This window comes from Schistocerca americana, chromosome 4 (assembly GCF_021461395.2).
Source record: "Schistocerca americana isolate TAMUIC-IGC-003095 chromosome 4, iqSchAmer2.1, whole genome shotgun sequence".
Classification (NCBI taxonomy): domain Eukaryota; kingdom Metazoa; phylum Arthropoda; class Insecta; order Orthoptera; family Acrididae; genus Schistocerca; species Schistocerca americana.
The window spans coordinates 331,210,054-331,223,158 of NC_060122.1; the positions used below are offsets into that span (position 1 = coordinate 331,210,054).

At 45.1% G+C, this 13,105-nt stretch overlaps 1 protein-coding gene across 1 annotated transcript in view; it reads right to left on the bottom strand.

The window, feature by feature from the left end:
• The window catches only part of LOC124613049 (voltage-dependent calcium channel subunit alpha-2/delta-3), a 622,965-nt gene that overhangs the window by 483,318 nt on the left and 126,542 nt on the right, over positions 1-13,105 (bottom strand). The window contains exon 2 of the mRNA XM_047141624.1: positions 4,182-4,292. Coding sequence (XP_046997580.1) covers positions 4,182-4,292 — 111 coding nt within the window. The remainder of the gene's footprint in view (positions 1-4,181; positions 4,293-13,105) is intronic.

Genomic DNA, 13,105 nt, shown 5'->3' on the forward strand with positions numbered 1-13,105 from the left:
GTTAACCATCCCAGGAAGGCCTGTTAAAATGTTCAAGAATTAGTTTTAAGTGAGTAATCTCTGAGTCTACTATACAGCCGTATGTATCATTCTCTTAGCGCACACGAAGACAAGTTTAGACTAATTACAGTGTGCAAAGGGGCAATTAAACAATCATTTGCCCCGCACTTCAAGCGGGAATGGAACGGGAAGGAATCTCATAGTTATAGGCGCCATGTCACGAATAACGTGGCCCCTCCCACTGGAGGGCATGTGTGTGTGTGCTTGTGTGTGTCACGAATAGTGCAGCCCCTCCCACCAGAGGGCATGTGTGTGTGTGTGTGTGTTTGGGTGGGTGGGTGTGTCACGAGTAGAGCGGCCCTCCCACTGAAGGGCATGTGTGTGTGTGTGTGTGTGTGTGTGTGTGTGTGTGTGTGTGAGAGAGAGAGAGAGAGAGAGAGAGAGAGAGAGAGAGAGAGAGTGAGTGTATGTGTGTATGTGTGTGTGTATGTGCGTCTGTGTGTGTGTCTCACGAATAGTGCTGCCCCTCCTGCCAGTGGGCATGATTGTGTGTGAATCACGAATACTGTGGCCCCTTTCACCAAGGGCATGGGTGTGTGTGTGTGTGTGTGTCCCAAATAGTGCGGCCCCTCCCACTGGAGGGCATGGGCGTGTGTGTTACGAATAGTGCGGCCCCACCCGCTGGAGGCGGGTTAATTTAAATAATGTGTAAGTCTAGGGACCGATGATCTCAGCAGTTTGGTCCCTTAGGAATTCACACACATTTGAACATTTAAGTTTGAAAGTGAGTTCAGAAGGTTGTGCAACTCGCTAAAGGTTTGATCGCGCAGTTCCACCAAATTGGGGAGGGAGGGTGCTGATGTCTACGTCTTACCCTCTGTTCCAACATGTCTCGCAGATTTTCTATGGGGTTCGAGTCAGGGGATTTTGCAGGCCAATCGAGATATAATAGGGTGGGGGAATGTTCAGAAATCAGTCACATACTCTTTTACCCTGACGAACTATGCTGTCTTGAAAACCAGTGGTATCAATAGCTTACCCATCATATAGACGTTGACTAAAAGATAACACCTGATCATTCAGAATATTTAAATGAACATGCCGGTTAATGTTAGTGGTCACATCTGAGAGCGAGCCCAATTAATGATAAGAAATACAGCCCCGAAATATCACAAGTCCATCTCTGGCTTGAAACTCACCTTGCACACAATGAGAATGAAATGCTTCATTTGACGTTCGGTGCAATCAATGACGTGCGGCATCTGAATGTAGCAACAAACGCGATTCTCAGACCACATAACATTCCGCCATTCAGTTACTGTCCTGTTCGATGATTTCTAGCCCACTGAAGACGCGCAGCTTTATGTTCAAATTGCTCTAAGCACTATGGGACTTAACATCTGAGGTCATCAGTCCCTTAGAATTACTTAAACCTAACTAACCTAAGGACATCACACACATCCATGCCCGAGGCAGGATTCGAACTTGCGACCGTAGCAGCAGCGCGGTTCCGGACTGAAGCTCCTAGAACCGCTCGGTCACAGATGTCGGCGCAGCTTTATGTATGTGCCTGTGTGAGCAATGGTCTCTTGCAAGGTGACCAACTCCAAATGTTCCTTTTTTGCAGTTCTCTCGCTAACAGTTGGGGATGGACCATCATTCACAGTCTGCAGCAGTTTGTCGGGTTTGGAAGCGATTTTGATTCACAACCTGTGAAACGCGTCTCCGGTCTGTCTCAGTCATGACTTTTTTTCCGAGCACAATACTGACGTTGTGTTTCGTGGCCACATGTGTTGCACCACTGCTTGTAGACACTGTGAACAGTCTTACAATGAAGGCTTTCACGACTGGATGTTTCAGCTGCCAGGAATTCTTCCGGGTTGTATGGCCGCGGTCCATGGAACTCTTCTATCCCTGACCTTTCGTCCAATGCTACGTTGGACATCTTCGGAGGTGCTCCTGATTGTGCTGAGTCTTGCCGACTGACGAGTCGAAGAACAGCCTAAATACGGTGGAAAGTGGGCGTGGTCTGGATTTCACGTGATAACAGAGATAAACCTTGTCAAGGATAAAATATAACAATCGATCATAGTACGCCAAAGATAAAAACTTCTCATCGATTCTGTAGCGCCACTGTCCATATATCGCTGAGTTTCATAGCTTCTTCTTTTCTGTTAAAATTATCCCCATGTTTGTATATTTCGATGGCTTCTCTATATAGCCGTGGATAATAGTTCGTCATAGTACATAAAACTTCAGTTTCCGAAAATTTCACTACGTGATCACCCAACTGAAGAGCATGTTCCGCCAGGGCTGACTTGTCTGTTTTCCCTAGTCGGCAAAGACTTTTATGTTCCTTCAACCGTGTATTCACACATCTCTTTGTAGTTACAACGTAGATCCTACCACATGTACACGGCATCTTGTATGCACCACTTACAGACAGATGGGGACGTTCATCCTTGACGGAACGAAGTGTCTGGCCTACTTTCTTAGTTGGTCTGAAAACCGGTCGAACGTTATGTTTCCTTAAAATCTTGCCGATTTTATCCGTTACTTTTTTGATGAAGGGTAAAGAAACCTTCCATCGCTGTGTCCTATCGTTGTCCTTTGGCCTCCTGTTATCCGCTCGCAAAACTTACTAGAGTACCCATTTTCCTCAAAAGCCTGATTTAGATGTTTTAACTCTGCGTCCAGATATTCCAGCTCACAAATCCTTTTAGCTCTGCCAACTTTCCACGGTATTTAGGCTGTTCGCCGGCCGGAGTGGCTGTGCGGTTCTGGGCGCTACAGTCTGGAACCGAGCGACCGCTACGGTCGCAGGTTCGAATCCTGCCTCGGGCATGGATGTGTGTGATGTCCTTAGGTTACTTAGGTTTAATTAGTTCTAAGTTCTAGGCGACTGATGACCTCAGAAGTTAAGTCGCATAGTGCTCAGAACCATTTGAACCATTTAGGCTGTTCTTCGACGTCCGACTCGTCAGTCGGCAAGACTCAGCACAAACAGGAGCACTTCCGAAGACGTCCAACGTAGCTTTGGACGAAACGTCAGGGATAGAAAAGTTCCATGGACCGCGGCCATACAACCCGGAAGAATTCTCGGCGTTTGAACAGCCCGCCGCGAAAAATCAGCATATCGAGCAGCTTCACACACTGTACAGTTACAGGCATGGCCAAACACTATTGCCCTTTTTGCCACTCTGTCACGCCCTTACATTTACCTACGTTTACCTACAATCTCATCTTGAGGTCTCGCTGACCGCTACTTCCTTATGTTCACGTAGAGGCAGTGCGCGAGCAGTTGAGCACGTGGCTCGATCACTGCATCATCTATAAACACTTTATGAGTCATCCGTGCGTGCGCACTGGACTATATTTTTTTGTCCTGTGAACTTACTTCACATGGCTAGCAGATTACTGTTGTAGCAGACAGCGGCTTCGATCTGTCACGTCACTGAGTGTCACACGTTTCCGTGCCGACCCACCTTATTTGGTTCATACAGTATCGACATTCCGCAAGTCTCTTTTACGAAGCTCAAAGATCACTCAGCCTGTAGATATGGGGGTACTACAGCCCCATGAGTTCGTAAATTAGACACAAGGAACATGAAAAATATTTGGAAAGACGAATCGAGAACAGATTACGACGCTAAGACTAAATTCTAGGGTAATAAGTCCCTTTTCTAGAACGTAGTTTCGGTTTGTATACTGTAGTTATATTTTTAAGAATATTCAAATATCATCTTAACTTTTTTTGCTTTATGCTATTAATTTAGAAACTCTAAGTCTTCATCGATAGCATATAAACAAAAGACAATCAATGGTGCTCTGCGGAGACAAAACAGGAAGAGAACAGTCTTTATTCTCCCTAATAAAATATTAAGCAGCTGACGTCCCGGATTTATAGCATTATGAAACGAAGATGATTATTATTCCATACTCAAGAACGCGAAAGCCTTTTTACTGGCTCCGTCTAGTTTTTGTTCTGTATAGAGATCGCTGTATTTTTTGTAAGAAAGCTCATCGTCATTGCACAGCTTATTGGCCACGTTCGACAGTCTTGTGCGTGGAAAGACGCTTCTTTATCAAGTCCAGAATAACAAAGTCTACATGAAATAACTGGTGAAGTAATTCTACTTTACAAGTTATAAGTTACATGCGTAATTACAAAAGATTCTCACCATCACCGCGTGCATTTTGATGTCCATCATGTTCTTCACCTCGAGCGCCATTTCCCGTATGAGAATCAGGCCATCCTTTCGTGTTACGTCAACATCGTGGTCTTGGTATTTCTGCAACATATGAAAAACACAATTATTCAGTTTCACAGTTCACTTCAATGGCTGCTGTGTAGTCTGAGTATTTCTGTCCGTAAGGAATTATACATTAATTAGGTTATCTGTCTGCCGACTGTGAGTAATTTACTTAATTCATTGGTTACGTCGGAAGTTGCTTGTGCTACCGTAGCACAAAAGGTGTTGCAATTGCCCTATCTGAACTCATTAATTCATAAATTACACTCATCGAATAGTAAATTATACTCCATGGATTAAATTATGTAGGAAATTCTTGAGAGATGCAGAAAGAGTCGACGCACCGTCAGGTGGTTTGCGGAGTATGGATGTAGATGTAGATGTACACATCTAGAGAAACTATTATTCGAAACTCCTGTAGGAGGTACCAGCAATCATCGTGGCAATGATAAAGGTATTATTTCACCTTAGCTATTCTGCGATGTAATGTATTATTTTCCCCCCACTAATTTTGGCCTTAGATCACTTCAAAGCATCACATGCAACATGAGATTATTCCACATGGATGTCAAAAATATGAAATCCGTGGAATATCAATAAGATATCATCGAAGAGCCTCTGTACCTACATTTGAGTGTAATCAATTAGTAATTACAAATTGAGTTCTCTATTAAACTACTGGCTTTAGAATAACTCTGAACAAGGCGTTATCGTTTTCTTCACATGAGTGTTACTTTAACCTCAGTTTTAGAAACTGAAAAAAAAACCATGCTTTGTGATACGATTTGTCTAAGAGTGAGAAGTAAAGCAGGTGTAGATAAACGTGCAGCTTGTCTTTGAATGATGCACATTATGTAAAGCAACTGAAGCGCATCAAATGTTTATCTATTTTTTCCGTACTTTCAGTGAAATCATATCAGGAAACATTGACTGTGTTTGAAAACTTTTTTATTTTCAAATTTTATTCAGAAAGCAGGAAATATAACATATTTAAAAATCATTCGGTATTTTATTATTATTGAGAGCATGTAGATAAAGAGAAAGCAGAGAAGTTTCAGTTTATGCTGTAAGTTGATATTTATTTTATTTTTTTCACCTTGAAAGAAAAAATTCAGTATTTCTACACCAATGTAAATTTTATACGCAAAATAGCTAGGCCTTGAAGACGTGAATTTTTTTGACACTTCATTTACGCAGCTAACACCAGCTGTTCGGAAATTTTTCAATTTTTCCTGAAATCAAGTATTTCTTAATGGTCCTGATTGCTTTCAATCAATTAAACCTCTTTTTGTAAGACTGGATCTCAGATTGGTCAGTTTGTCATCCCAATTGTGCGTTTCCCGTTCTTCGTTCGGCTACGAAAATTCAGCCAAAAATTTTTTCCTAAATTACTATTAAAATTTTGTTAATTATCCTGATTATTCTCAAGCAATTAAAACCTTTTTTGCAAAACTAGACCACACGCTGGTCATTCTGATACCCGATTTCTCCATTTCCCACTCTTCGTTTGGGTATGAAAATTCGAACATAAATGCATTGTGTATTTTCTAGGGAATCTTGTTTTCGCTCCGCACAATATCTGACCAGAAAGTCACTGCTGTTAGCGCATTTATCGGGGACGTGTGGACACGCTGAACATTCGACTAGAAAATTATCATCACTTGTATCAAGAACCTCTGCATGACGTGCGGTGTGAAATTAGTGCAATGCAAATTAGTGGGCCGATCTTTTTTCCACCAGATCATACCTGCTAATACACTATGTGATCAAAGGCATCCGGAAACTCCAAAAAACATACGTTTTTCATATTAGGTGCACTGTGCTGTCACCTACTGCCAGGTACTCCATAGAGGCCACCTAAGTAGTCATTAGACATTGTGAGAGAGCAGAATGGGGCGCTCCGCGGAACTCACGGACTTCGAACGTGGTCAGGTGATTGGGTGTCACTTGTGTCATACGTCTGTACGCGAGATTTCCACACTCCTAAGCATCCATAGGTCCTATGTTTCCGATGTGATAGTGAAGTGGAAACGTGAAGGGACACTTACAGCACAAAAGCGTACAGGCCGACTTCTTCTGTTGACTGAGAAAGACCACTGACTGTTGAAGAAGGTCGTAATGTGTAATAGGCAGACATCTATCCAGACCATCACAAAGGAATTCCAAAGTGCATGACGATCCACTGCAAGTACTATGACAGTTAGGTGGGAGGTGAGCAAACTAGGATTTCATGGTCGAGCGGCTGCTCATAAGCCACACATCATTCTGGTAAATGCCAAACGACGCCTGGTGTAAGGAGCGTAAACATTGGACGATTGAACAGTGGAAAAACGTTGTGTGGAGTGACTAATCACGGTATACAATGTGGCGATCCGATGGCAGGGTGTGGGTATGGCGATTACCCGGTAGTGTAGTCTCAACAGTAAAATTCGGTGGCGGTGGTGTTATAGTGTGGTCGTGTTTGTCACGGAGAGGGCTTGCACCCCTTGTTGTTTAACGTGGCACTATCACAGCACAGGCCTACATTGATGTTTTAAGCACCTTCTTGCTTCCCACTGTTGAAGAGCAATTCGGGGATGGCGATTGCATCTTTCAACACGACAGAGCACCTGTGCATAATGCACGACCTGTGGCGGTGTGGTAATCTCTGTAATGGACTGGCCTGCACAGAGTTCTGACCTGAATCCCACAGAACACCTTTGGGATGTTTTGGAACGCCGACTTCGTGCCAGGCCTCACCGACCGACATCGATATCTCTCTTCAGTGCAGCACTCCGTGAAGAATGGGCTGCCATTCCCCAAGAAACCCACCAGCACCTGACTGAACGTATGCCTGCGAGAGTGGAAGCTGTCATCAAGGCTAAGGATGGGCCAACGCAATATTGAATTCCAGCATTACCGATGGAGGGCGCCACGAACTTGAAGGTCATTTTCAGGCAGGTGTCCGGATACTTTTGATCACATAGTGTATGTACAATGAACAATATACCGCAACCTTTATTCAGAGAACGAACGATAAATCTATAGTTATTTCATGCAAGACAATGCAAGGGCACACACCTCCAATGTGCCCTTGACCACATTACAAAGTATGTTTGTTAAAATTAGGCCGGCCGGAGTGGCCGAGCGGTTCTAGGCGCTATAGTCTGGAACCGCGCGACCGCTACGGTCGCAGGTTCGAATCCTGCCTTGGGCATAGATGTGTGTGATGTCCTTAGGTTCAAGTAGTTCTAAGTTCTAGGGGACTGATGACCACAGCGGTTAAGTCCCATAGTGCTCAGAGCCATTTGAACCATTTTTTTGTTAAAATTAGATAATTCCTATATATCCATGCTATGACGGTATGAGTCGTCTGTGGTGTAGCGGCGTCACGGATATGGTAGTTTTAGCGGGAATTTGCGGCTGACCCGTAAGTCAGGCGTGCGGTTGTTGATAAAAACTTCGTGCAACGTGAAATAGCAAAGCGCATAGGGCCGACATGGGTGCGAGAGTTGCTAAAACGGCGTGCTCAGCGGGATTGGGAGTAACTCTTGTCACAAACCGCCCTCGAATCCAGCGCACTGGCGCTAACCTAATGTATGTCAGTTGGTGAGTTGAATAGGCACATTCTCAAAATATATGCTTACTGCCGAGTATAAAGTAATACTAGTATCTTTAGTGTCACATATCTCTTGGATGACCACAGTTCCAGTCTGGGGCGGGACCACGGTTCGACCCTCTGAGCTCGCAAGGGACCCAGAGCCATCCAGTAGCGGGCCAGACCAGGCCTTCGAGCAGCACGGCCGACTCATGCCCGGAGGTAAGAGGGTCGCATCCCGGCTGCTGCAGAGGACATTAGACATCAACTCTCCAGTATCAGGGGGAGCGCGTCGGCGTGGCGCGAGTGCCACTTGTCACCAGAGTCCACCCAGTAGCCGTCAGGGGAAGAGTTGGCTGCTGGGGATAGCGTGCCTCGCCGGGTCTGTCACAACTGGGCCACGGGCAACTGGGCTGTGCCCTCAGCAAAGCAGAGCGACCAAACCGCCGAGTGAGTAGGCTCCGACGTGAGTGGGGACGACGGACACCTGTAATGCCTGGAGCTAAGGAAAATAAAATGTCTACGGACAGTCGCAGCGTCTCTCCACAGCCGTGAGCTGCCCTGTGCCCCGTCTCACAGCGTCCACTCCAGCATCCCCGTACCTCTGGCGACTTCAGTACTATTAGGGGTTTGAAATGCTATTACTGTATTCTCATAACCTGAGAATTCAGCGAGTCTAGGTCTGTTTTTTTCTGCGAAAGTGCAGCTGATCACAACCGATAGCGATACCTACAATCGTGCAAAATATGGGCAACGACTAACAAAATACGCACCAATAATGGTAGACGCGTTGACTCTCTCTATAGACTGGGTAAGGCTCCATCTCCAAAATGTGAAGGTCAAGCAGCCAGGGAAACCGATCGCCACATTGTCGCAGAATGTCCCAACGGGGCATGTCGTGGAATTTTCAATAATTTTCTGATGGCAGCCAACGACGCTGTAGAATGTATTAAAAATATACACTACTGGCCATTAAAATTGCTACACCACGAAGATGACGTGTTACTGACGCGAAATTTAACCGACAGGAAGAAGATGCTGTGATATGTAAATGATTAGCTTTTCAGAGCATTCACACAAGGTTGGCGCTGGTGGCGGCACCTACAACGTGCTCACATGAGGAAAGTTTCCAACCGATTTCTCATACACAAACAGCAGTTGACCGGCGTTGCCTGGTGAAACGTTGTTGTGATGCCTCGTGTAAGCAGGAGATATGCGTACCATCACGTTTCCGACTTTGATAAAGGTCGGATTGCAGCCTATCGTGATTGCGGTTTACCGTATCGCGACATTGCTGCTCGCGTTGGTCGAGATCCAATGACTGTTAGCAGAATATGGAATCGGTGGGTTCAGGAGGGTAATACGGAACGCCGTGGTGGATCCCAACGGCCTCGTATTACTAGCAGTCGAGATGACAGGCATCTTATCCGCATGACTGTAACGGATCGTGCGGCCACGTCTCGATCCCTAGGTCAACAGATGGGGACGTTTGCAAGACAACAACCATCCGCACGAACAGTTCGACGACGTTTGCAGCAGCATGGACCATCAGCTCGGAGATCATTGCTGCGGTTACCCTTGACGCTGCATCACAGACAGGAGCGCCTGCGATGGTGTACTCAACGACGAATCCAGGTTCTGTTTACAGCATCATGATGGTTGCATCCATGTTTGGCGACATCGCAGTGAACGCACATTGGAAGCGTGTATTCGTCATCACCATACTGGCGTTTCACCCGGCGTGATGGTATGGAGTGCCATTGGTTACACGTCTCAGTCACCTCTTGTTCGCACTGACAGCACTTTGAACAATGGACGTTACATTTCCGATATGTTACGACCCGTGGCTCTACCCTTCAATCCATTCCTGTGAAACCCTACATTTCATCAGGATAGCTCACGACCGCTTTTTGCAGGTCCTGTACGGGCCTTTCTGGATACAGAAAATGTTCGACTGCTGCGCTGGCCAGCACATTCTCCTGATCTCTCACCAATTGAAAACGTCTGTTCAATGGTGGCTGAGCAACTGGTTCGTCACAATACGCCAGTCACTACTCTTGATGAACTGTGGTGTCGTGTTGAAGCTGCATGGGCAGCTGTATCTGTACACGTCATCCAAGCTCTGTTTAACTCAATGCCCAGGCGTATGAAGGCCGTTATTACGGCCCTAGGTGGTTGTTCTGGGTACTGATTTCTCAGGATGTATGCACCCAAATTGCGTGAAAATGTAATCACATGTCAGTTCTAGTATAATATATTTGTCCAGTGAATACCCGTTTATCAGCTGCATTTCTTCTTGGGGTAGCAATTTTAATGATCAGTAGTGAAAATGTATGTTCGTAAATTACATTTATTGCTGTTTGTATTTTATTTAATACTGTGCTTAAAAACCATACAATAGACAAATAAATAAAAACTCCAAGGTCACCACCAGGTTCTCAACCGGGAATAAACAAAACTATGTCAGGATAAGTAAATCTTACAGTACGTCCAGAATAAAATTTTCTCTCTGTAGTGGAGTGTGAGCTGATATGAAGGTCCCTGGAAGATTAAAAATGTACGCCGGACCGAGATTCGAACTCGGGACATTTGTCTTTTGCGGGGAAGTGCTCTACCGACTGAGCTACCCAAGCACAACTCAGAAATCCCCCTCACAGCTGTAGTTCAATCAGTACCTCGTATCCTATCTTCAAAACTTCACAGAAGCTTTCCTGCGAAGATCCGAAGGAGAGCTTATGTTAAGTTTGGAAGATGAGGTACTGGCGGAACTAAAGCTACGAGGATGGGACGTGAGTCGTGCTTGGGTAGCGCAGTCGGTAGATCCCTTTACCGCGAAAGGCAAAGGTCCCGAGTTCGAGTCTCGGTCCGGCACACAGTTTTAATCTGCCAGGAAGTTTCCTTACTGTAATTACTTACACAAAAACATCTGGGCCACGAATTGCTTCTGGGTAGGGAAATCCAACAAACCCGTCCTGCGGGTTAAGACTATCGATGAAGAAGTCATGTGCGCCCTCCGCTTATGGTGGCCAAGGAGTTAGTGAATTTTTCGAGTGGTATCGTCTCCAGACTGGCTTGCACTATGCATGTTTGTGGCGGCAGTGTGGGGCCGCTACCTACCTCCACACTACTTTAGCTTTTAATGTCATTTCATAGTAACTGCAGATTTGAAAATTATTAATTAATCTCCCGAGATGAGTTGGTGGCAGATCAACCCCCATTACCTATTTGTATTACTTGTTGTAGTAACTAAGGCTGTCATTCGCTGACTACGTTTTCAAATGAACTCCAGTATTTCCTATGCGCCCAAGGCTGAATGGACCGTTCCTTCGTGCACCTCAGGCAGTCAACGGTTTTAGCCTGGTGCCACCCGATTGGCAGACTTCGCCGTATCGCGTTCCACTCACCCTTTCTAAAAGAGCTGTTGTGTCTCTCCAAACACCTTAGCATTCCCGGCTGTCAGCTTTTCACTCCAGCGTCAGCCGGCCGCGGTGGTCTAGTGGTTCTAGGCGCGCTGTCCGGAACTGCGGGACTGCTACGGTCGCAGGTTCGAATCCTGCCTCGGGCATGGATGTGTGTGATGTCCTTAGATTAGTTCGGTTTAATTAGTTCTAAGTTCTAGGCGACTGATGACCTCAGCAGTTAAGTCGCATAGTGCTCAGAGCCATTTGAACTCCAGCGTCCGGCCTCACTCCAGTTTGCATTGCAACCACCCGACACCAAACTGTCTCGGTATTTGATTGCCCCCTTCAGTTGCAATGGGACAAAATGAGCGTTTCATTATATGCCTCGCCATCATGTGCAGACTGCATGACCTCTTAGTACTGACATCGACCAGCTGTTTCTGAACTGAACAGTCGATGCACTACCATTACGTTAAATTTGTGCACAGCTCTGAGACGAGATGGAACATATTCCATCTCGTCACGGAGCTAACCAAGCAACGGGTTGGGACTCCATGCAGTGATCGCAGCCTGCCCACGGAAGTACTGGTTCTGGCGCATCGACACAGACAGAGCTTGCGTTGTACGTTAAACGCACTGTGTTTAAAGAATTGTAGGTATAAGCACTGTTTAAGTAACGTAGTCGCTCAGAGCAGTAGTATGCTAGGGCATAGAGTCCATCTAGTTTAAAGCAATAATGAGTCTGTGTAACTTGAACGATTTGACAGCAAATTAAATCATATTTATTCCGTTCAGAGTGCAAACGATGCATCTATCGACACATTACTGTGAAATTCAAATAGAGGTAGCTGGACTCGTTTCATTCATTTTACACTGCTTGATAATATCAACTGTTTTGGTCGTAATTTTTGTTGTTGCTCACAAAATTCCCAGCTCTTATTTCCAATCGTGTTGTCCACTGCCAAGTGAAAATTTCATTACTACACTTTATTAAAATGGCATGTAATGAAGTCTGATCATCACAACTGTAATCAGTAAATTGGCTCGCTTACTTTTAATTAACTGCTGATCTGCAGGTTCGCCCAACGACTGCGTCATTAATTCTCTGAAAATGGTTTATTATCAGCAAGTACAGTAACAGCTACAACTCACTGCACTGCCGGGTCAAATTTAATATATTCATTCATTCATTAAATATTGCATTTCCTTGCCGATTTGCCTTGTATCTCTCGTGTATAACTCTTGTTCGAATGAAAGTATGCATGTGTATGTGTGTGTGTGTGTGTGTGTGTGTGTGTGTGTGCGTGTGTGTGTGTGTGTGTGTGTGTGTGTGTGTGTGTGTGTGTGAGTGTGTGTGTGTGTGTGCGTGTGTGCGCGCTGTGTAGAAGTTTATGCTGCTCAACAGAAATTTAGTTTCTGAAAATTGCGTGTGTTGAATAACTTTAAGAAAAACATACGCTGAATTTTTGTGCAGTAATGCGTAAGCTGTAGCCAGACACAGTGAGATATTTTGGATGCAGAGAGTTTTATTTTTGTTTGTAAATTCGAATCCGGTGTCGTAACGAAAGTAAACAGATGAGCGCAGGAGTGAAGGATTCTACGTCGTTTAAAAGACGATTTAGGAAAATCAAATGAAACCTGAAAGTGGACTGATGGGTAGGAGTTTGAACCCTAAGTCCTAGTCTCTGTTAGTTACACGGCTGATGTGTCAGCAACGAAAAGCATGTCTGTTCAGAGAGTACACACTGAGGTGACAAGTCAAGGGATAGCGATATGCACATGCCCAGATGGCGGTAGTATCATGTACACAAGATATAAAAGGCTCGTGCATTGGAGAAGTTGTCACTTGTACTCGGTGATTGAAGTGAAAAGGC